General features: G+C 49.8%; 1 protein-coding gene across 1 annotated transcript; it reads right to left on the bottom strand.

Moving 5' to 3' along the window:
- Positions 1 to 220: 220 nt before the first annotated feature.
- Ercc4 (ERCC excision repair 4, endonuclease catalytic subunit) lies at positions 221 to 20,026 on the bottom strand. Its single transcript, XM_090324638.1, has 11 exons — positions 19,802 to 20,026; positions 18,277 to 18,457; positions 15,011 to 15,206; positions 13,712 to 13,919; positions 11,574 to 11,754; positions 10,239 to 10,367; positions 9,130 to 9,240; positions 6,299 to 6,899; positions 4,568 to 4,660; positions 2,381 to 2,493; positions 221 to 1,710 (listed from the first exon to the last, which is right to left on the bottom strand). Exons 1-11 carry the CDS (start codon positions 20,006 to 20,008, stop codon positions 998 to 1,000), a joined length of 2,733 nt encoding a protein of 910 aa, XP_090180764.1. The 5' UTR covers positions 20,009 to 20,026; the 3' UTR covers positions 221 to 997.
- Between the last annotated feature and the right edge of the window lie 2,063 nt (positions 20,027 to 22,089).

Genomic DNA, 22,089 nt, shown 5'->3' on the forward strand with positions numbered 1-22,089 from the left:
TGTATACATATCCAAGTTTACAAACTGCGCCAAAACATTACGGCTCTCCTGGACACCGATTTCAGATGATCTGAAGCAATCAAAGGTTTATGACGAGTTGAGTTTCTCCATGGATTTCTAAATACAGCGTGTGAATTCTTATATATTCTGTATGTCCTCCATTTATATAGTCTATAATGTTCTAGTCATTTCATCTCCACTTGGAGGGGAGAAGACCAAGTGCTAGTCAGGACATTCCTTTATTTGCATCCTGGCAGGGGCGGGCAGGGAAGTAAAGAGGGGACAGGGCAGTGGGGGGCTCCAGGCTGGTGTCTCAGACCAGGGCCACCAGAGCAAGCTGGGGTGACCCCTTGGCTCCTGGCTCCTTGTCAAGGAGGTGACAGAACTGGAAGGGCTTCACTGCCTGGCCCATTCTGCTTTGCCACTAGGTAAGATTCATTTGATGTCTTAAAACTCACCCTGGCCTGAGCCACCAAGCGACAGCATGTGCTCATGTACCAGCGTGGTCAGAGCTGCAGCTGTGGCAATGCTCACAGGCACAAAAGGCTCCCAGGGTTTTGCTGGCTGTCTGGGGTTAGTCCTGCAGGTGTTTCTGCTCAGGCTGGTTCTCAACCTGGATCTGAAGGCACACCCCCCTGAGTAGCTGGGACTACAATTGTGAGCCACTCACCTGACTTTTGGCGCTGTTTTAAGTGAGTACGGGAACCCAACCCGACACAGGTGGAAGGCGCGGGAGCTGGAGGGAATGTGGGCAGACCCGGTCAGGAGGCTCCTCTTGGGGTCAGCGGGCCGCGTGGATGTGAGGGGGCGCACGGGGTTATCTGGGAGACTGCAGGGCTTGTGGCCACCCCGACACGGCTCATTCACAAGCGGTCGCGGCAGCCTGGCCTGGATGTTAGCCAGGCAGAAATGCCGGGGGAGGCGCCCGGCCCTGCAGCAGCGCCTGGCTGGCTGGGCAGCCGTGGCGGGGCACAGGGCACCCCGCGGGGCCGCGCGCTCAGGTCCTCGGCCGTGCTGCGGGCGCGGGCCCTGGGCCCGGGCCCGGGTAGGGCGCGTGGATGAACTCGAACAGCTGGCGGGCGTTGCCCGCGTGGCCCAGGACGGCGGCCAGCCGCTCCTGCGGGAGGGTGGCCAGCTCGGCGATGCTCCTCACCTGCCGCATGAGCGCGCGGCAGTTCTTGGCGCCCACCCCCGGCATCCGCATCAGGAAGTCCTGCGGCCCCGGGTTGTAGCGCTCCGAGTCCGGCAGCGGCTCCGAGTCGGCGCTGATGGCGGCGGCGGCGGCCGCGTCGGGCTGGGCCCGGCCGCGCTTCAGCTCCTCCAGGAGCTCGGCCGCGGCGTGCGGGGACGGGCACCAGAGCAGCCGCAGCCGCGGGAAGTGCAGCGTGAGCAGCACCAGCCGCGAGCCCACGTCGGGGGGCAGCGGGCCGGGCCTGCGCGCGTCCAGCTCCACCAGCAGCAGCGGGCGGCGGTAGTAGCGCGCCATGGCCTGGCACTGCGCGTAGAGCCGCCCGCTGCCCAGCGAGGCCGCCAGGTCGCCCGTGCTCTTGCGCTCCACGCACAGCTCGGGGCTCAGCACGTAGTCGCCCACCGCCAGGGTCACCGGCTCCAGGTCCAGGCCGCGCCGGTGCAGGAGCGCGGGCAGCTCGCTGCGGAACTCGCGCAGGTCCACCACCACGCGGGGCGCCTCGGCGCGGGGCTCCTGGCCACCTGCGGGGAGGGCGCCGCGTCCGTCACCGAGGCCCGGGCCGCGGGACCGGCCTCTCGGGTGGACAGGGAGCACGCCGCACGGTTGCTGTTTCGGCGTGACAGTTACACGCCAATCCCCATCGCTCTGGTGTGAACGGTGTTTACAATCATGGGTTGTGTGGTCCATAGGGATTTGAACTCAGGGGCTCTAGCTTGCTAGGCAGCCACTCCACCACCCGAGTCAGGCCTCCAGGCCTCTTTTCTGCTGGCTGTGTGGGAGGCAGGGGCTTGCTCTATGCCCAGGCCAGTCTGAGCTATGATTTTCCAACCTGAACTTCCCCCACGGGGGGATCACAGGTGTGCACCACTGTGCCCAGCCACTGGTGGAACCGAGTCTTGTGAATTTGTTTGCCTAAGTTGGCATCAAACCATGGTTCCCCTCCTCCCGCACCATCTCTGCCTCCCAGCCCCTCAACAAAGCAGTGGGACAGGAGTCCATCCATGTAAGATGGGTGTCTAGAACTCCCTTCAGGGGACACAGCACCTGCATGGCAGAGGAATTGGGGTTAAGGGCAGGGCTGGGGTTGGAGTAGGGGACCAGACACACCCTGCTGCCCATCTCTGCTTTGAGGTGTGCTAAACAAAACACAGCTACCCTGATGGAGGGTGGTGGCACCACGGCAGGACTCACCAGCTTTGCGAGTGTCGACGGCATCGCCCGTGGATGCTTGGCCTCGCATTAGGTCCAGGTTGCTTTCATCTCTGCCTTCTCTTTCTTCAGGGACAACCATGCTAGCCTTTTCCCTGGGGGAGGAAATAGTTTAAACACTTCCTGAACTAATTTATGCCTTTGTAAATTCTAATGCCTGACATGATGTATATAACCAAAGCACTTTGTGCAGGAAGCACAAATAGGAGGAACAAAGTCCAGGCCCGCTGGCCCACCTTCAGGCCAGGCAGGCACCACGTGAAACAGTACAAGAGAACAGAAATTACACACAGACCACAGGGGAAGGGCCTTGGCTGAGGCTCTTGCTTTCCCTCTATTCTAAGGTCAGTGCCACAGTGTTTACTGGGGTCCTTCTGCCTGGCTTCATGCCTAGCACTCCAGTTAGGACAAAGAACAGACTTTTAAGGACATTGCTGCTCTTAATTTTCTTTTATGCTTGGGGTTATTGGGGTCATTGCTTTTTTCCTCCTTCTTTATTTTACCAGCTAAGCCATGGGCCATGCTGATGACTGCTGTGAGGGTGACTTAGCACAACGCAGCACAGCAGAGGCCCTGCCGCCTAATGGTGTGTGCATCTGAACCCACTCCCTGCCTGTGTGACCTTCCAGTCTTCCCCTGCACAATGGGAATTATAAAATCTACCTGGGACACATGAGGCCTGGTGCAGAGGTCTACGATGCCCCGCCCACAAAGGGGCACTCCTGCTGCTCTGTGCTTGCTTACCAGGGTCATCTCTTCCCCACATCTGGAATTGTATGGAAACATGGAAACACTGCAGGTAGTGTTTTAGCTTCTGAGAAAATACAACTCCACAAAGCCACGTGTTGGTAAGCTCATGCCTGTAATCCTAGCTACTAAGAAGGCTGAGACCTGAGGACAGACACTTGAGGTCAGCGTAGGCAAGAAGGTCTGAGAGATTCTTATTGTCAATTAACTGGCAAAAAGCTAGAAGTAGAGCTGTGGTTTAAGTGGCAAGGTGACAGCTTCCAGTGACAAAGCTCAGGGACAGAACATAGGCCCAGAATTCAAGCCCTAGTATTGATACAAAAAGCAAAACAAATATAACTCCAAAAGTCCTCTAGCCAGTAAATCAAATTTTCCTTCTGCCTTCACCATTCACTCTTGGCCACTCACACTAAAAATTCTGATTCCTATTTCCACTTACCCTAAATTCTCTATTTTTACTTTAATACTTACAATGATTTTTTTTTTGGGGGGGGGGGAAGATGGGATGGGTATGTGTGGGAAGGGGCAGACAGAGATAGGGTCTTACTATCTAGCTCCAGCTGTCTTTGAACTTGTGATCTTCCTGCCTTGGCCTGCCCAGTGCTGAGTTTTCAATGAACAGCTTGTACAACACGGTTACAGAAGGGGGCACTGTGTTGGAGGTCAGTTCACAACTGTGAACTGTCACAAAGGCTCTCAGTGCTTCCCTGGAAATGTGGGTCTGCTATGGGGCTCAGGGTTGGTTTTTCTATCCTGAAGCATTTTATCATTATTGGTCAGCTGTGATGTTTTCTTTTGTCAGCGGTAATCGGCTGATCTGCAGCCCAGCTACACAATCCTGCTGCCGTCAATCTGCCCCAACCATTCCTTTCTGGTTAAATATAACACCGCCTTTGTTCTTACCACATCACCCATGGAGGTCTTGGCAAGAGCTCATGATCTTATTCTCACATTCAGTTTTCCTCTAAGTACAGCCATGGTGCAAATGGTCTCCTGGTAATGTAAACCTAATTTTTTTTTTTAAAATACCTATCAAATTCCCCCAAGTTTTCTGGGAAAATATCTTAAGATTCTAAATAGCGTAACCATCTGACCTATCTTTTTTTTTCCTCTTTCTTTCTTTTTCTACTTTGGCAGTAGTGGGGATTGAACATTGGGTCTTGTACTTTATGGAAGAACTTATTTATAACAAATAGGCAAATTGCCATGCAAGAGCTCAGGAAAAAAGAAAACATGCCAATTCTATATGTGTACAAATCACCTGCACAAACCAGGAACAGTGTACAGAACCTTACCTCTGCCTGCTCTCTCCTCACCTGGTCACCCCACCCACTCCGCACACTGGGGTAGACCAATCCTACCAACCAGAGAAGTATGAGGCCTTCAGTGTAGCCTAGACTGTCCTTCTGACCACTTCATTACCTGATGAGTTTTTCAAAGGCTTCCTTTTCTTTCCGAAGGGTGGTAAGGTAGCGCTGCTCCTCTGTGGAACCTCCGTATATAAGGAAGTAAACCCTGAAAGGTAAGGCAACGTTTAGGTTGCAGAAACACAAAGGTTCCATCCTTTAAAGGCTCAGACGAGCACCTGAAGTCAGCAACACTGAGAATATCTGCTACCACTTGCTCCTTCCCAGCAGGCTGCTGACATCCCACTGTCATAGGCAGACAGTGTAGGCAAGTACTAGAATACAACTAGAGGGCAGGATGATTCTTTCTTCATTATTATTATTATTATTATTATTTTGCCAGTCCTGGGCTTGAGCTCAGGGCCTGAGCACTGTCCTTGGACTTTCTCAAGGCTAGAGCTCTACCACTTGAGCCTCAGCACCACTTCCGGCTTTTTTTTTCTATGTATGTGGTACCGAGGAATCGAACCCGGGTCTTCATGCATGCTAGGCAAGCACTTTAACCACTAGGCCAAACTCCCGGCCCTCTTTCTTCATTATTATGGACAAATAAAAACACTTGCAAAACCTTAGGAGACTTCTCTTTTGTCTTTGCCCCTCAGCCAAACAATCACTTAACAAGGTGGTTAGAAGGTACAAAAAAAAAAAGCTTATCAAATTCCTGTTAGTGAAAAACAGCAGGCATCCATGACGTTTGCCTTTACAATGATCTGTTTTACTCATACCTTAGCACAGCCAGGTCATCACACATTGTACCTAAGTAGGTAGATTTCACCATCCTGTATCTCAAAAAATAATTTTGTGATGTTTTCTTTAAAAAAAAAAAAAAGCCTGCTCTGTGGCCGAGCTCAATTTTGCACTAGTGCCTTAGTAGTGCCTTTCCTATCAGAGATATTAACCTTCCTTAAACTGTGTCTTTATTTTCTGATACTTCTTAAAAGAGCAGACAGGGAGAAGAGCACTGCGTGATGAGTTCAGGTTCATCTGCTTGCTCGGATGTGCTACATCTGTGTCCTACAGTGAGTGGTTTGATCCCAGGCTCATTCTGCTCCTGACATTCTGATTCCGAATTGTGATATTATTCTGCTCACAGTGTGCGTGAGCCAACTGCAAGGATGACCCACCAAGTCTGAAAGCTGCCCGGCCCTCTGTCCTGGCTTCACTTCTGACCCAGCCCCCATTCAGCTCCCAGTCCAAAGGCTGCATCGGATCAACTGCTACAAAGGCTTCTTTTGGCCCTGCTTTTGGTTCAGGCTGAGTTCAGGACATCAATCCTGTCGTTTATGTGCCTCAGATAACTGGATGGGGAGAACACCGTATTCTCTGAGCATTGTTTTCTCATCTGATGGTTGAGTAGGTTTCTCATCTGCTCTTTCTTGGCCGTCAAGGAGGCTGGTACAGTACTACGCAGAGGTAACGGAGAGTCACTTCTCGGAGTTCATAAGGAAGACATTTTAGAAGGCTAAGAATATTTATGTTACAGCTATGCTAACGTTGAGAAGGGCCGGGGATGATAAATATAGGAGGTTCTGGGTGTTGGGCTGTGTGACACCCCTGGCGGGGGCTCAGACGGCTCCAGAAGCTAATCCTTCCCCACAGCAATGGCTGGGGTCAGACCTCCGGCCACCCCTGGCCTCGTGGGCCTCCCAGGCCCTGCCTCGTGGGCTTGCCGGGCCTGTGGCCTGGCCTCAGGGACCTCCCGGACCCCAGGCCTCCCCGGCCACCCCAGGGCCGGGCCCCGACTCGCCTCATGGGCCTCCCCGGCCGGCTGGCCCGGTAGACCTCCAGCTGGCGGACGAAGGCCAGCTCGGCGTCGTAGAGCACCACGTAGCGCGGCTCCAGCTCGTGCAGCGTCCGCGTGAGCGCGTAGGGGTCGCTGCTGCCCAGCAGCGGGTGCAGCACCACCAGGGGCTCGCGGAGCACCCCGTAGGCCTCCTCGTCCGACGCCGCCGGGCTCCGCTCCAAGGCCTCCCCGCGCTCGGGCTCCACCTCCTCCTCGCTGCCGCTGCTCTCGGGCCCAGCCAGGCTCCGGGCCGGGGCGGCCGGGGCGGCCGTCGCTGGGGCCCCCGTGGCCGGGGCCGGCCCGCGCCTCCTCCTCCTCCTCCGGGCGGCTCTTGCTCCTGCCGAGGCCTGGCCTCTCCTGGGGGGCCCCCTGGGTCTTTTGCCGGACTTCACAGTGCTCTTCGGACCCCCCTCCTGCCCGAGCTCCGTCCACCCCGCCTCGGCCCTGCCGTCCCTCTCGAAGGTCCTCCGGTGGAGCTGCAGCAGGAAGGCCCGGGCGCCGGCCGCCAGGTAGCCCCGCAGCTGGGCGCAGGTGCGGTCGTCGGCGGCGCAGATCAGCACCTGCCCTGGAGGACAGAACACGCTGGGGCGCGGGCCTCCCCCCCACGCCTGCCCCCGCCCGTCCCGCACCTCCAGGCCCGTCCCCCGCCTCGGCCCCGGGCTCTCCTGCCCGCCCCCCCCCCCCCCCGGCCTGCCTTCCCTCCCCCTCCCCCTCCCCCCCCACAGGTCCCCAGGCCCTGGCTGGGGACCCCACGGCACACGCGGTCCTCATGCCCTGGGCATGCTCAGGTCGGGAGGAAAGCCACCGCAGAATCTATCATTAATTAGCTCTTTTTAATGGAATGCCTTTTCCAGAGGATTTTTATACTCTGGCATCAATTCCCAAGGGATGCGGTGAAAAATGTGATGTATTAAATCATATAAAAGAACCGACGAATCCTCACCCCAGATGAGGGTAATTAACCAAAACACAGAGGAGATTCTATCTAAAGTCTGACTCTGTAAGGATAAATAACAGCACTACATTCTCCAACAACTATGATAAATGCTAGTATCTTCACTGCGTAATAAACAGAGATGAAGCCCTGGACATAATCTAGGTTGTCCAAGGGGAATAAGAGAATTCATTAAAAATGAAATGTATTTGAGAAAAACTTGAGCAGACTAAATCCTAAAGAAATTCGAAATATCTTCTCCAATGGAATTAAGAGTTTTTGAATAAATGTGTAAATCATGTGTAGTGATACACAAATGCACAGAATCTTTCATCATAGCTACCTGAAGACACGAACTCCGAGGCTGCTAAAATAAATAATAAATCACTGTAAAAATCAGCACTGGGGGGGGGCCGGGAGTTTGGCCTAGTGGTTAAAGTGCTTGCCTAGCATGCATGAAGACCCGGGTTCGATTCTTCGGTACCACATACATAGAAAAAAGCCAGAAGTGGTGCTGAGGCTCAAGTGGTAGAGCTCTATCTAGCCTTGAGAAAGTCCAAGGACAGTGCTCAGGCCCTGAGCTCAAGCCCAGGACTGGCAAAAAAAAAAAAAAAAATCAGCACTGGGGGCATGTGACAAGTGGCAAAAGGACCTGAGCTCAAACAACACGAGTGCGGTCATCTCTCAAGAACTTCATAAATGTTGATATCATTTGAGCCTATTACATCTGCATGCAGAAATTACAATCTATACTTTAGCAATGTGAAACAGAAACCGGAGGGGGGGACATTTTTGCCAGACATTCCCCTCCTTCCTTCTTGTTCTTTCCAGGTCCCACAGGCACCGAGAACCCTGGATGTGTACTCACAGCCCTGCAGGTTCTGGAAGCAACATCACTGGTGTTCATGAGAAGGATCAAGTACATGCCTTTATTGCTTTGCAGGTGTACAAATACTCAACAGGGTTTTTTTTTTTTGTTGTTGTTGTTGTTGTTTTTTTTTTTGTGCTGCTACTGGAGCTTGACCTTGGGGCCTAGGGTTTTTCACTCAAAGCTGGCACTCATTCAAGTCCCATGACCCACCAAAAAAACCCACCAAAACCCCCCCCCAAAAAAAACACTATACCACTTGAGTGCCACTTCTGAGGCCTTTTCTGTTTATGTGGGTCTGAGAAATCAAACCTAGGGCTTCATGCATGCTAGGCAAGGACTCTATCATTAAGGCACATTCCTAGCCCCCACGGCCAGTTGTTTTTTTTTCCCCCCTGGTTAATTGGATATAAGACTCTGTACACATTTTTATCTGGACTGGCTTGAAATCTGGATCCTCAGATTTTAGTGTCCTGAATAGGTACAATTGTAGCCACTGGTACCTGGCTTCAAGGTTTTTGTTGCTGTTGTTTTTAAATTTGCTTCCCTTTTCTGTCTAACCCCCTCTACCTGGTTTCATTTTTCAGTGTATAGCTGAGGTGTCTGTGTGTGGCTAGTACACTAGAGTGGCCAAGTTGGAGGACAGCAGGTCCAAGAACTGTTATTTTTCCCTAGAGCTATAGTAGTATTTAGGCAACTTTGGAAAGATACTTGCTGAGGGTGGAAACCAGAACAGCCACTGGCTTGGTCCTAGGTACTTTGAATTTGAAGCCTGGTGAGAGCGTTAGCTCAATCTTCATGTAGAGGTCCTGAGACACCAGCCAGGGAAGACCCTGCCTGCTAGAGCTGTGGTTGCCACTGACATCTCTGTGCTCACCTGTGATTTACTCAGCTGCCTTTTATCAGCAGAAATAGTTGCTATTAGAAAGTTAATCAAGTTTGGATCTGGTTCAAAGACTCTGAAAGCGTTTGTCATGGCCTCAGTGTTCCTACCTGGACCTCCTAGGGCCTCACTCTCCTTGTTTTCGGCTTCGATCTCTTTCAGCACTTCCGAGAGGGCTTCCCACTTGGGATTGCTTTCAAGCACCAGTTCTTTCTTCGTTTCTGTGTAGAAATGACAGAACTTCATTTCACGTGAGGAAAGAGCTGCTCACACACTCTTCCCAAAGCTTTAGTACAGCAGGAAACACCAACCTCACTCTATATGGTCTTTATGGTCTTTTTTTTTTTTTTTTTTGAGCTTTCTTCTTCATAATACTACTTAGAATTCTGCCTTCTTGAACTGGCCTCCATATGTTGAACCTAATCAACATGACTAAGGGCTCTGGGGTCCTGACAGGCTACACACGAGACACAGGAGAGGCGGCTCTGTGTGGGGTCCCTGGGATATCCCACTGAAGCAGCTGTACAGAGGAAGCCACCAACACAAGGTAATGGTGCTTGACCTGATTTCACAATCCTGGACATGGGTAAAAGCTAACAACAACAAAACTGATTTCTCTAAGTACTTCAATGCATCATTATGTTTTTTCTTTTTTGGTGCTGATACTAGGGCTTGAACTCAAGGCCTGGGCCTTGCTGTTTTTTTTTGCTCAAGGCTGGTGGTGCTCTACCAATTAAGCCACAACCCCATTTCTGACTTTTTGATGATTAATTAGAGAGTCTTATTTCCTCTTTCCTGCCTGGCTGACTTTACACTGTGAGCCTCTAGGATTACAGACATAAGCCACCAGTGTCTGACCTACATTAAGTTTTGAGATAGACCTTTAATTAAACTGGTTAGAAAATAAGTACTGAGCCATCCCTTACCTGGAGTTATTTGATATCTGCTAGACAGATGTTGGGCTAAATCCACAGTTGCCTCATTCTATTTTCAGCCCTACAAATTCAAAGGGATGATGTTCCACTAAGACTTAAGTGCCCCAGATAGTAATGACCTTGAAGCTTTGTCAAGACATTTATAGGGAGCAGTAAAACACTGATGATTTTGATAACATGCATTATATTAACTGTGGCAGAAGGTGCTTTTAAGTTGTAATTTGGTAAGTGGTTTCATGCATAACATGTAAAGACACATTCAGAGACATAAGCATATAGGTTACCTTGACCTTCTTTGTTTTCCATTTTTTCAGACTGTTTGCCTTTTTTGCTCATTTTGGAGTCTGGAATATGATAAACCCTGGCTCGGGCATTTACGAACATTGAAGTGCTGGAGTCAAGAAACAGCCAACCTAACAAGAGTAGCAGAAAAACAATGACAATGACAACAACAACAACAACAACAACAAAAAACCAAGTCTTCAGTTAATATTTGTTTATTTATTTGTCAGTCCTGGGGCTTGAACTCAGGGCCTGGGCACTATTCCTGAGCGTCTTTTGCTCAGGCCTAGCACTCTACCACTTGAGCTATAGTGCCACTTCTGGCTTTTTCTGTGTATTGTGGTACTGCATGCTAAGCAAGCACTTTGCCACTAAGTCACATTCCCAGCCCAATATGAAGTTATTAGACACACTGGCAGACACGTTACCTTCCTCTACATACAACAGCCCACCATCTTTCTTTCCTCCCACCCTCCCTTACTTCCTCTTACAGTTTGTAGCATCTGTCACTGGTAGACTAGTGGTTTTCAAAGCCTGGCCTATGGACTCCTTGGGGTGGGGGGGGTCCCTAAGATTATTTTGGGAGGGATGAATGTCATATTTTCCTCAATCATACTGTTTGTCTACTATGCTGACACCTCCATGGATGGTACAAAAGCCCTGTGGTGGGTAATACCACTGGTACCTTTGCATTAATCATGGCAGGAGCAGACAAGGGAACTAACTGTCCACCAATTCTTACTGTCATGTATTTGTAGCTGAAGAAGCAAGAAAAAGGATTAGTTGTATTAGTTGCATGTGTATAATTTCCTCAGTTTTCAACACTAGCTGGTGAAACCAGACCTTTGCTGTTTATTTGGAGAAAAAAATGAATCTTAAAAGTTCTAGCAGCAAGGCTGGGAGTTTGGCCTAGTGGTTAAAGTGCTTGCCTAGCATGCATGAAGACCTGGGTTCGATTCCTTGGTACCACATACATAGAAAAAAAGCCGGAAGTGGTGCTGAGGCTCAAGTGGTAGAGCTCTAGCCTTGAGAAAGTCCAAGGACAGTGCTCAGGCCCTGAGTTCAAGCCCAGGACTGGCAAAAAAAAAAAAAAGTTCTAGCAGCAAAACTTCCAGAGTACAACTTATGACTAAATTAGAGATGGGGCCTTCACCATCTGCAGTCTTCTCTCAAAACAAAACTGCCTGGAAGGGATATGAATATTTGTTATTATTATATGGAACAGCAGTTGAAAGCTTACTGACTGCACAGGGCAAATCTGCTGTAATCTAGGATCTTGGTGTGTAATGCAGCTGAAGACGACCCTCCCCACCCACACCTGACTTTTTCTCTCTTACCAGAATTCTGACCAAAAGCCTTTTCCGTTGCTCTCAGAGATTCCAGAAGGTTAAGAAAGGTGACACAATCATACTGACAGAGGTAAAGCAGCAAGGTCCGGAGTATCTTCAGGTCTTGAACCAAGGACTTTGTCTTGGCTCCGAGTTGGTGCCACAAAGGGTCCAGGTAATGGCGGATTGTCTTCAATGAGAATAAAACTTACTACCACAAACAAACTTCAAATATTATTCCATAAGAAAAGTGTAGTTCATCAAATTCCAGTAATGTCTTATTTTTCAAATACACTGTTGTATGGCTGTAATCTTCACAGTTAAATGGAGCCAAGCTGTCTTTTTGCATATTGGCATCACTGAGAGGAGAGGAGGCCTGATGGAGCAGTGATTTGTTTTTACAAGCAGAAGCAGCAAGGGCACATGCATTGCATGTCACTTAACAAAGTCAGTGGTGAACAGGAGTGACATTGGATGACCACAGAATTTATTGTCTAAAACAGGACAGTTGTAAAAATGAAATAAGACATTACTATTATCCATGCCAGGGCAAGGAAAGGCTGGGCTAAGACAAACAGGAACATACAACCGAGAAGACCTACAAAAGCTAATTAAAAAAAAAAGATGCTGGGGGGGGAGTGTAGGCTAATGGTAGAGTGCTCACCTAGCATGCGTGTGCTTCATTCCTTGCTACTATATATACAGGAAAAAGACAGAAGTGGTGCTGTAGCTCAAGTGGCAGAGCACGAGCCTTGAGCAAAAAGTATCCAAGGACAGTGCCCAAGCCCTGAGTTCAAGCCCAGGACTGGCGAAAAAAAAAAAAAAAAAGAAAAAGAAAAACAAAGATGCAAACTATGGTTCCATTTAGACATAATTATTGAAAATCTAAAATGATTCTTTGAGTCTAACTGGCCTAAAGGAATGACACAAGGAGATCTAGCGTGAAATGTTGTTAGCTACATTTCATTTTTCTAAGGACATATTCTATTAAAAGAATGTAACCTTTCTTTAAAATCCTCATGTATGTAATCAAAACACGCTTTAAGCTGGATGAACGGAATGTATGAAATGAATTCTTTACCTCAGATAAATAAAAAGTTAACTTTTTCCCTTTATATAATTGGCATACTTTTTCTACAATGTCATAAATTGAGTTGGAGCTTACGACAGTAACATATTCTCTCTCTCTATATAATATACATTATACAGATCATATATCATATACTATAGAATTATTTGTTATATATGTTAAACATGGAACATTATATATAATAATTATAAACATATTATACATACCATTTTGTATTAATATATGTACTATATATAATTTTAAAAAATTACCATTTTCTGGATTTAGAATTCATTATGAGTTTATGGTGAAAAATCAGAGCCAAAATGGTTTGAACTTCTGAAGTCTTACCATTTTTTCAATTAAGAATGTAATATAAGGGCTAAAGTTTAACCTAGTGGTAGAGTGCTTGCTTAGCATACATGAGGACCTAGGGTTGAGTCCTTGGTACCACATACATAGAAAAAAGTGGCTTAAGTGGTAGAGTTCCAGCCTTAAGAAAGCGCAAGAACAGTACCTAGGCCCTGAGTTCAAGGCCCAGGACTGCCAAAAAAAAAAAAGAACGTAATAAAAGGCATTTCTCAGCAATGAAACTCATCCAAGTTATTTTTAATGTGAATGATAAAGCAACTCTTATGTACAACTCTTCAGCCTGTAGTCAACCATGTGTTGTCATTTCAGAGCAAAAGCATTCCTTGTCCTCCTGTTCTACTTGAAAGAAGAGAGGCCTACTTATAGTCTAACTACAGAAGCTGGACTCATACTTTCTTGCCAAGCCACATATTCTTACTTTCCAGTAAACCAAAACAGCTATATACTTTACGTCACCTTCAATTTAACTCTTAAACTGCAGCAAATGCCTGCAGATATTAAAATGACTTGCTTTCTTCCCTTTGCCAGTACTGGGGCCTGGGACTGAATTTTTTTTTCACTCAAGATGGGTGATCTACCATTAAGCCACACCTCCATGTCTGGATTTTTGGCGGTTAGAGATAAACGTCTCACAGGTGCCAGCTATAACTTGCATCTTTACAACATAACAAAGTGTGCTTCAAAAAGGAAAAGGAAAACAAGGTACCTTGTCAAAAGGTTTCCCGATAGCATTTTCTAAAGACAAGTCTTCCACTTCAAGTGACGGGTTGTGGCATTTCAGCTCCTTCAGACAGGCGTTTAAAATGTCCAGGATGGCTGTCTGGATGGCCAGCATGGCGGGTGTCAGGGCCACATGAATCTCTACCACTTCTGGTTTGTGCTGCTCTAAAAATGAGTTGACGGCTACGTGGAACCTAAGGAGACAGAAAGCTTTCCAAGCCTTCTGAGGCCCGTTAGCCCCGTACTTCCAGTCCCAGTCTAAAACTCTGAGTTTTTGCAAATGCAATTCAGAAACATGAAGGTTTACAGAGCGCTCGGACCTTCGTGAACCCGGCGTGTGTCACTCACACAGGTGAAGCCCCACGTGGACTGTTTCGTGGGTACAGCCGCCTCACTCTTTTCCTACTGTCTGTTGTCTTGGTCTGTTGCAGAGCAGAGCACCAACCAGACCCTGAGGGTGAAAAGCCCAGGGTTCTTGGTCTGACTCTTTAGAGAAGCTTGTTCACCTCCAAAAAATGCTTTGACTACCACTCTTTTTTTTATTTAGAGCCAGTCCTGGGGCTTGTATTCGGGCTTGGCTTTTCTTGCTCAAGGCTGGCACTCTACCATTTGAGCCATGCCTCCTTCGGGCTCTTGGGTAGTTAACTGGAGATAAGTGCATCTTGGAAAGCAAGGGATAGGGTGACACGATCCAAAAGAAATGTCCTGACTTACTAACTGCAATCCCTCTTTTTATCACCTTTATAATAACAATGAAAAAACTGAAAAAAATGGTCTGTTTTGTCTGCTTGCGCTTGCTTTGTACCTTGACAGTCAGATCTCAGCCTCTTGAGCAGTTTATAGAGCAGCAGGTATGAGCTTGCAGCACCTGGCACTCAACATACTCTGTATCAGAACACATAGAGCTACAGAAATAATAGAAAATGGGAATCTTGTACTTTTGGGATTCATCCAAATTCTTTAAATTCCCTGATGAGTAATATTTAATTAATATTCAATATTGTGGAGGTCTTGCCCAATAAATCTGCATGTCACTTATGGCTGCTGTGTTGGTAAGTCTCATGTTCTCTGGGTTTCCCCAGATACACAAGAAATAGTGAGGCTGTGCTTCTGCAGACTGGATGGGCTCCTGGAAGACTAACTCCCACAGCTTTATTTTCAAAAGAATCACAAACTCACCTATGGATGTGCATCTGCCTGACACCGATGGCACAAATCACCTCTCATGTCATCACCCTGACAGGGCCGCTTCTCTCCCAAGAACGTGTCACACAGTGTCTCTTACCTTGGCCACAGATACAGCTTCCTCACAAAAAGATTTCTCATCACTCTTTCCACATGACAGAAGCCGGTGTCAAAGACGATGGCGTTGTCAGTGAAAGCTTTAATGAAGCCACGCTTGTTTTTCTGGCGGAAGAGACGCAGGATGAAGGCTTCTTGACATGACTCGATGATGCGGTGGGCTCGGTATACGAGGATGCCTGGTGGAGCAGGCGGGATTGAAACCACACACAACAGGCATAGTACCCGCACACCCATGGCCCCCCTACCCCCCATTCTGGGCTTTCTGGAATGTCTGCAGGTGCCTGTCTAGACTGAGGGTGCAGCTGTAAACAAACCTTGATGCAACTTTCCACCAGAAGTATTTTTGGGTCAAGTACTTCGTGTGTTTCAAGGGCCAAGAGAAAGAGGGGCCATGTGGGTAAGAAGGGGGGATCTGAATCTTTTTTTGGGTACTTGACTTGGGGCTTAAACTCAGGGCCTGGGTATTGTCCACATTTTGCTCAAGGCTGGCTCTCTATCCTTTGAGCTACAGCTCCACGTCTGACTTTTTGGTGATTGATTGAAGATAGTCTCATAGACTTTCTGGCTTCCAACCAGGATCTTTCGATCTCAGCCTCCTGAAGCAGCTAGAGTTACAGGAGTGAGCCAATGATGCCCAGCTCCAGGTTCTTTTAGCACGTGGCAGGATGGAAAATCGAGAATTTTCTATTCTCCAGGTGCTGGGCTGGGTACTTTCATGTCTGGGCACTTGATTCACTTCTGACTGATTCTATGCAGCTATTGTTATGAACAGGTGATCCTGAGCCAGGTCACCACAAATGAGAGATCCAGGCCTGCAAATGATGAGTTGCAATCTTTCTTTACTACCTTTGTAAAAGAAAACACTAGCAGCAGGTTGGGTTTGGGAGAAACCCCTTTATATCTGCTCGCTCCCATGCTGTGGCTATCACCGAGTGTCCGCTGGACCACATGAGGTCATGTTTACCTGCTGCCCCCTTGTGTTTGTTGCCAGGTGTCACCTTATCCACTCTCCAGTTATGGAGACAGCCAAGGCATGGAGGAGTTAAGGACCTGCAGCAGATAGGGGCAAGGCCCATACAAACCACACTAGCGGAGCTCAGCAGCTCACTCCTACCATGCACCCCTCCCGCCCAGCGAGGGCTCTTAGGAATGCAACACTTGCTGAATGGATACAGGGCTGAGTTCTTACAACCAGGGATATAAATCCAATACCTAACTATCTCTAAAAAGGTGTGGGTAGGGTATTGCACACCTTTTCTGGACATCAGAGTCAGTTTCCACTGGGCCGGGTAGATGTTTGCACAGCTCTCCCAGCTGAGGCATTCTGCCATAATATGAATGGTGACAGCATACTTGTGGGAAGTGAGTTAGGGCTGGGGGTCAGCTATCCTGTGGTCAGTCCTGGTGGAGGAGTGTGGCTGATGAGAGAGTTCTTGCTTATCACTGAAGGGGAAGCACGGGCCAGGCCCAGCTTCATGAACAACTAGAACCGGAGGAGAGCTGGGGAAGGACTTGCAAGGAGGCACACTCCTCTCCACTCCATTAGGCTGCACTTGGGCTGAAAGCCAGGGCAGCACTGACATCTAGTGGCCATTTACAGACATGTTAAACCAAGTGTTAAAATCTGAACACTAAACCAAGCAGCCAATAATAGCAGACAACCGTGCATTCAGATGATCTGATTATAAACGGTCCTTTTTTGTGGTTGTTATTACTTATTAAGTATACTATATATCCAGCACTGTGCTAAGTATTGTAATTTATTTCATTTATTCCTTAAGAGGCATGGCTTTCCTGGTTGAAGATTTAGGATTGTCAGCCAGGCCCTGGGGGGGCCCTACCTGTAATCCTACCTACTCAGAAGGCTGAGACCTGACTCGAAACCATCCTGGAAGGAAAGTCTACAAGACTCTGATCTCCAATTAAGTAACAATAGGATGTGAAGATCAAGCAGTAGAGCACCAGCCTTGAGAGAAAAAGCTAAGGGGCAGCACCTAGGCTCTGAGTTCAAACCCTGTACTAGCACACGCATGCACACACACACACACACACACACACAAATATGGATGAAGCATTTAAAGTCAGGTGAGTCTGGATATGAGGGTCATGCATGATAAATGCTCCAGAAGAAGAACAGTTTTTCCTCGGACAGTTTGCCAGCACATTTCCTAAGTGTCTTGTCAGCTGGGGGCAGTGTGAGAGATACAACAGGCAGTGTGCTAAGCCAGGCCTTGGCTTCCCTGCCTTCCAGGTTACGACTTCCAGCCAGCAGGCATCTGTGAGCCCCTTGGTACCAGCTCCTCAGCCTAGGATGAGAGGCCGAACCATTGTTCCTACAATGACACTCCCCCTCCCCCCGCAAATAATCAGCAACTACTGGGTTTAATGTCATATCGTGGGAAGAGTTTGCTCACCCAGAAAACAACGTAAAGTGTTTGAAAATATGCGAAGATTATTTTTAGACAATTCTAGCTAAATTCTAAAAGCAGATGCCAGGAAGTGGCGCTGTGGTTCAAGAGGTAGGGTGGTAGCCTTGAGCTGAAGAGCTCAGGGACAACACCCAGGCCCAGAGTTCAAGTCCCATGACTGACTAAATAAATAAATAAAAAATAAAAGCAGATGCCAGACAACCACAAGCATTTTTTGAACTTGAACTTAGGGGGGAAGGGAGAGTAGATTGTACATGCACGGTTACATGCCTTGTGAACGTGTCAGCCACAAACCACGAACATGATGCGCTGTAACAGAGCTTCATGAGGCTTCATGTATGGCACCATACATCCATATTCTATTTATTATTTTATTTTTGTGCTGGTACTGGGGCAAGGCCCATGCTCTTGCTTGGCTTTCCTCACTGGAAGCTGGAGCTCTACCATTTGAACCATGCCTCTAGGTCAACATTTTGCCAGTCAGTACTGTAGATGGGGTGAGGGGGTATGTCTAGGATTTTTTTTTCTCCCCCAGCTGGCTTTGGATCACAATCCTCAGGTCTCAGCCTGGGATGACAGGTGTGAGCTACCATACCTGGCCACATTCCCTACTTTACATTGTACTCATTCAGGTCACAGACACTTTCTGAGCATCTACGACATGGCAGGTATGGAGCCACCACCTACAGGCTCAATCTTGAGCTCAAAAATTCAATGACGCAGATTTCCTAGTACTTAAGTGTTTAGCAGAGAGGAGAGAGAGACAAAATAAAATTGGACACATTGACAGATAACGAAGAGGAGTTCAGATTCTTACCAGTTATTAAATCTGAAGGTATTCTGTCTGTCAAGAAATCAACCACAAGTATCCGACTTGTTGCAAATATGACCCCTCCTCGAGTGTACACCTCATAGCGACTGTTGCTTGCGATTTCATTGGTCACGCGGCAGGGGAGATGCTCGGTCCCTTCTAATTTCAGCTGATCGATAAAATATTCCTAGAGCAAATCAAACTTGTGAGCGGGGTGTGGGACACAGTGTGGCTTATAACAAGCTACAGGCCTTTTAAAGGAACTTAGTAACTGATACACAAAGTTACTACTTAATAGTGATCAACCAACCAGTTTTGCACTTACTAGGACGTTTTGTTTGTCTTGGAGACAGAACTGTATTTCCATCATTATTACTTTGGCCACAAGAATTGGTTTTAGGGGCCTTCCTTGTTCTTGCTAGGCAGGCACCCTACCACTTGAGGCATACCTCCAATCGTTTTTTGCTTTTAGTTTTCCAAGAGGTACTCACTTCTTTTGCCTTAATATCAGGTGTTGACTGAGGTCCCTCTCTAAGGAGGCCCAGAAGAGTCAGACAGTGTGTCTCTGCCCTCTAGAAGTTTGTGATCACGTTTTCAAACTAACATTCTCTTCCTGGCCACCTGCTTTAGCTAGAGGACTGATCTATTTGTCAGGCCAAGCTGGGGTTCCTTCTTAGCACCCCAGTACAGCACAGGTGCTTTCCCCATTCCATCTCCCCCAGGGCCACCCATTCCTCTTAACTCATTTCCAGTACAGTCAGCCTCCACTTCCTTTCCCTTCTGGCCCTACTCCCCACTCTGCTCATTCCTATTTGTGGGACCCAGCCTTAGCCTCTGTGTTCACACCTTCCCATCCTGGACTCCTCTGCAACCCCCACCCCATACCTTTCAACATCCAACTCGGGACTCCCCAATTATCCCTACTGATTCTCCTTCAATCAGATTTCTTCCCTCCCTTGGTAGCCCCTCCCCCTTCCAGTGTCAGCCCCGGGTCGGAGATCTGCCTCCTGGGAGACCCCCCCTACCACCCTCCTCAGTGTCTGGAGGGCTCGTCCTGTCCTCATGGTCCTCCTGGTGTCCGGGACCTGTGTCCCCTGGAGTCCTCTCCCACCCTTCAGTGTCCCGGACCCACTTCAACCTCTGAGGACCCCCTCTCAACCCTCGCAGCGTCTGGGATTTGGCGGCTTGCTCTGGGATCTCCTTACTGCCCCCCCTCCCGAGTTGGGGCCTGCAACTCCTCAGAGTCCCTCTCCACAACCTGCCACAAGCCCTCTGTGCGTCCCTGGTGCTTCAGTTCCCTTGTGTGCCCCCGGGGACCCCAGTACCGCCGCACCCTACCTAGTACCCCGGCTTTCTCGTGTGTCCCGGCGCCCGAGGCCCCTGGTGCCCCGGGACCTGTGCCCCAGGCCCCCGCGCTCCCCCTGGAGCCCCGCAGGGCGCCCCGTGCCCCAGGCCCCGCGCCCCGCCGTGCGCTCCGTGCCTCAGTTCCCCGCGCCGCGTCAGGCACCCGGGAAGCCCAGGCCCCCCGCACCTCCTCGGCGGGCTGCGTGTTGAGCACCAGCACCAGGCAGGCCGGGTGGCAGTGCAGCCGGAGGAAATGGTAGAGCAGCCGGTCCGCGCCGAGGCCTCGGGCGCACACCACCAGCCCGTCCGTGTCGAGCAGCTCCAGGACCAACTGCCGCTCGTACTCCAGCAGCGGCGCCATGGCCGTCCGTTGAGCTCGCAAGGCCTCCGCCATGGGCGGTGCTTCCGGGGCCGCGCCAGGACGCGGACGGAAAAGGCCGAGCAGAGACGAAGGGAGCCGAGTCCGCGAGGGGGCGGGGCCGAGTGAGAGAGTGGGCGGAGCCGAGTGCGGGGAGGCGGAGCCGAAGGGAGTGGAGTCCGGAAGGGGGCGGGGCCAAGTCAGAGAAGGGGCGGAGCTGAGCCCGGAGGAGGCAGAGCCGAGCGGAGACGAAAGGAGCCGAGTCCGGGAGGGGGCGGAGCCGAATGAGAGAGTGGGCGGAGCCGAGTGTGGGGAGGCGGAACCGAGTGCGGGGAGGCGGAGCCGAAGGGAGTGGAGTCCGGGAGGGGGCGGGGCCAAGTCAGAGAAGGGGCGGAGCTGAGTCCGGAGGAGGCAGAGCCGAGCGGAGACGAAAGGAGCCGAGTCCGGGAGGGGGCGGAGCCGAATGAGAGAGTGGGCGGAGCCGAGTGTGGGGAGGCGGAGCCGAGTGTGGGGAGGCGGAACCGAGTGCGGGGAGGCGGAGCCGAAGGGAGTGGAGTCCGGGAGGGGGCGGGGCCAAGTCAGAGAAGGGGCGGAGCTGAGCCCGGAGGAGGCAGAGCCGAGCGGAGACGAAAGGAGCCGAGTCCGGGAGGGGGGCGGAGCCTAGTGGACCCGCTCTCGGGAGGGGGCGGAGCCGAGCGGCAGCAGGGAGCTGGCGAAGCGGTTCACTCAGGTGGGGTTCCCCGGACGTCGGCTTCCTCCCTCTCGACCTCCCTTGGCCGCCCAGGCCTAGATCAGGAGGACAGTGGAGGAAACCTGAAGAATTTCGGCCTCCAACACAGTTGAAAAAGCTAATTGCCAGCTTCCCAAGCGTCCCTAAGTCAACAGCATCTTTTTCCTAGGGTGAGGTATTTTGTTTGTTGTTTTTATTTCCTTATTTTTACTTTTGAAATGGATTCTCCCTTTCTTCCTGAACACTTTTTGCATAGGCAAAAATAGTTTACGAGCTGGGAGTTTGACCTCGTGGTAGAGTGCTTCCCTGGCATGCACGAAGACCCGGGTTCGATTCCTCGGTGCCACATACATAGAAAAAAATCCAGAAGTGGTGCTGAGGCTCCAGTGGTAGAGCTCTAGCCTTGAGAAAGTCCAAGGACAGTGCTCAGGCCCTGAGCTCAAACCCAGGGCTGCACCCCCTAAAAAAAAAACAAAAAACAACTTTTGGGCTGGGATGTAGCTTCGTGGCAAAGCGCTTGCCTCAAGTGAAACGTCCTAGGTTCGATCCCCAGTGCCAAAAAAAAAAGACAAACAAAAAAGAATAGTTTACGAACTGCCGTCTCTGTGTAAAAACCGGGGTTCAAAGTGGCCCCCGGGCGCGCGCAGTACCGCGTCCTTCCACTAGAGGGAGTCCTGGGGTCGGGTTTGCGCCCTGCCTGAATCAACTGGAGAAATTGGATTATTCTGCGTGAGAATTCCCTACCTGCACTCTCCTGGGTGGAAAATAGAAAATGCAGGTAAGCAAAAAAGGAAAGTGACTTGACATCCATTATCCAGAAATGCCGCTAAGGTCATGAAATCAGTGTTTTTATTTCCCAGAGCAGACTTTTGGAAGTTTGAATGTAAAGCATGTCCTCACATTTTACTTTTGCTCTGGGTTAAGAAATTTTCCACATAATGTTTCCCTCCTCCTGCCCTCTAGCTCCGCTCTGCACCGTATCCCCTTTATTTTTCACTGTCTGATGCTTTTTCTCAGGGCCAGTCTTGGACCACAAGCATTTTGCTTCCCAAATAGGTGGCATTATTGGTGGGTTTTGGGGTGTGTGTATTGAGATTAGTGTCTCACGCTTTTTTTTGCCAGCCCTGGGGGTTGAACTCAGGGCCTGAGCACTGTCCTTGGGCACTTTTTCCTCAAGGCTAGCACTTTGCCACTTGAGCTACAGGGCCACTTCTTCCACTGTGTGTGGTTCTGGGGAATTGAACCCAGGGCTTTGTGCATGCTAGACAAGCACACTACCACTAGGCCATACTCCTAAGTCCCTGTCTCACTTATTTTTACCTGGCCTGGCCTCTAACTATGATTCTCCTATTTTTACCTCCTACCTCCTATGGCCAGGATTACAAGC

Source organism: Megascapheus bottae, chromosome 36, assembly GCF_031878675.1.
Source record: "Megascapheus bottae isolate mThoBot1 chromosome 36, mThoBot2.hap1, whole genome shotgun sequence".
NCBI classification, from domain to species: Eukaryota; Metazoa; Chordata; class Mammalia; order Rodentia; family Geomyidae; genus Megascapheus; species Megascapheus bottae.

Bases quoted from the DNA above. Each gene is read 5' to 3' on its own strand.
- Ercc4 (XM_090324638.1), bottom strand. From the start codon at position 20,008: ATGGCGGAGGCCTTGCGAGCTCAACGGACGGCCATGGCGCCGCTGCTG. The intron at 6,900-9,129 runs GTAGGAACACTG...TCTGTCCTCCAG, and splicing joins TGAGGCCCTAGGAGGTCCAG to GGCAGGTGCTGATCTGCGCC. The intron at 4,661-6,298 runs GCGAGTCGGGGC...CTTACCTTTCAG, and splicing joins CGGCCGGGGAGGCCCATGAG to GGTTTACTTCCTTATATACG.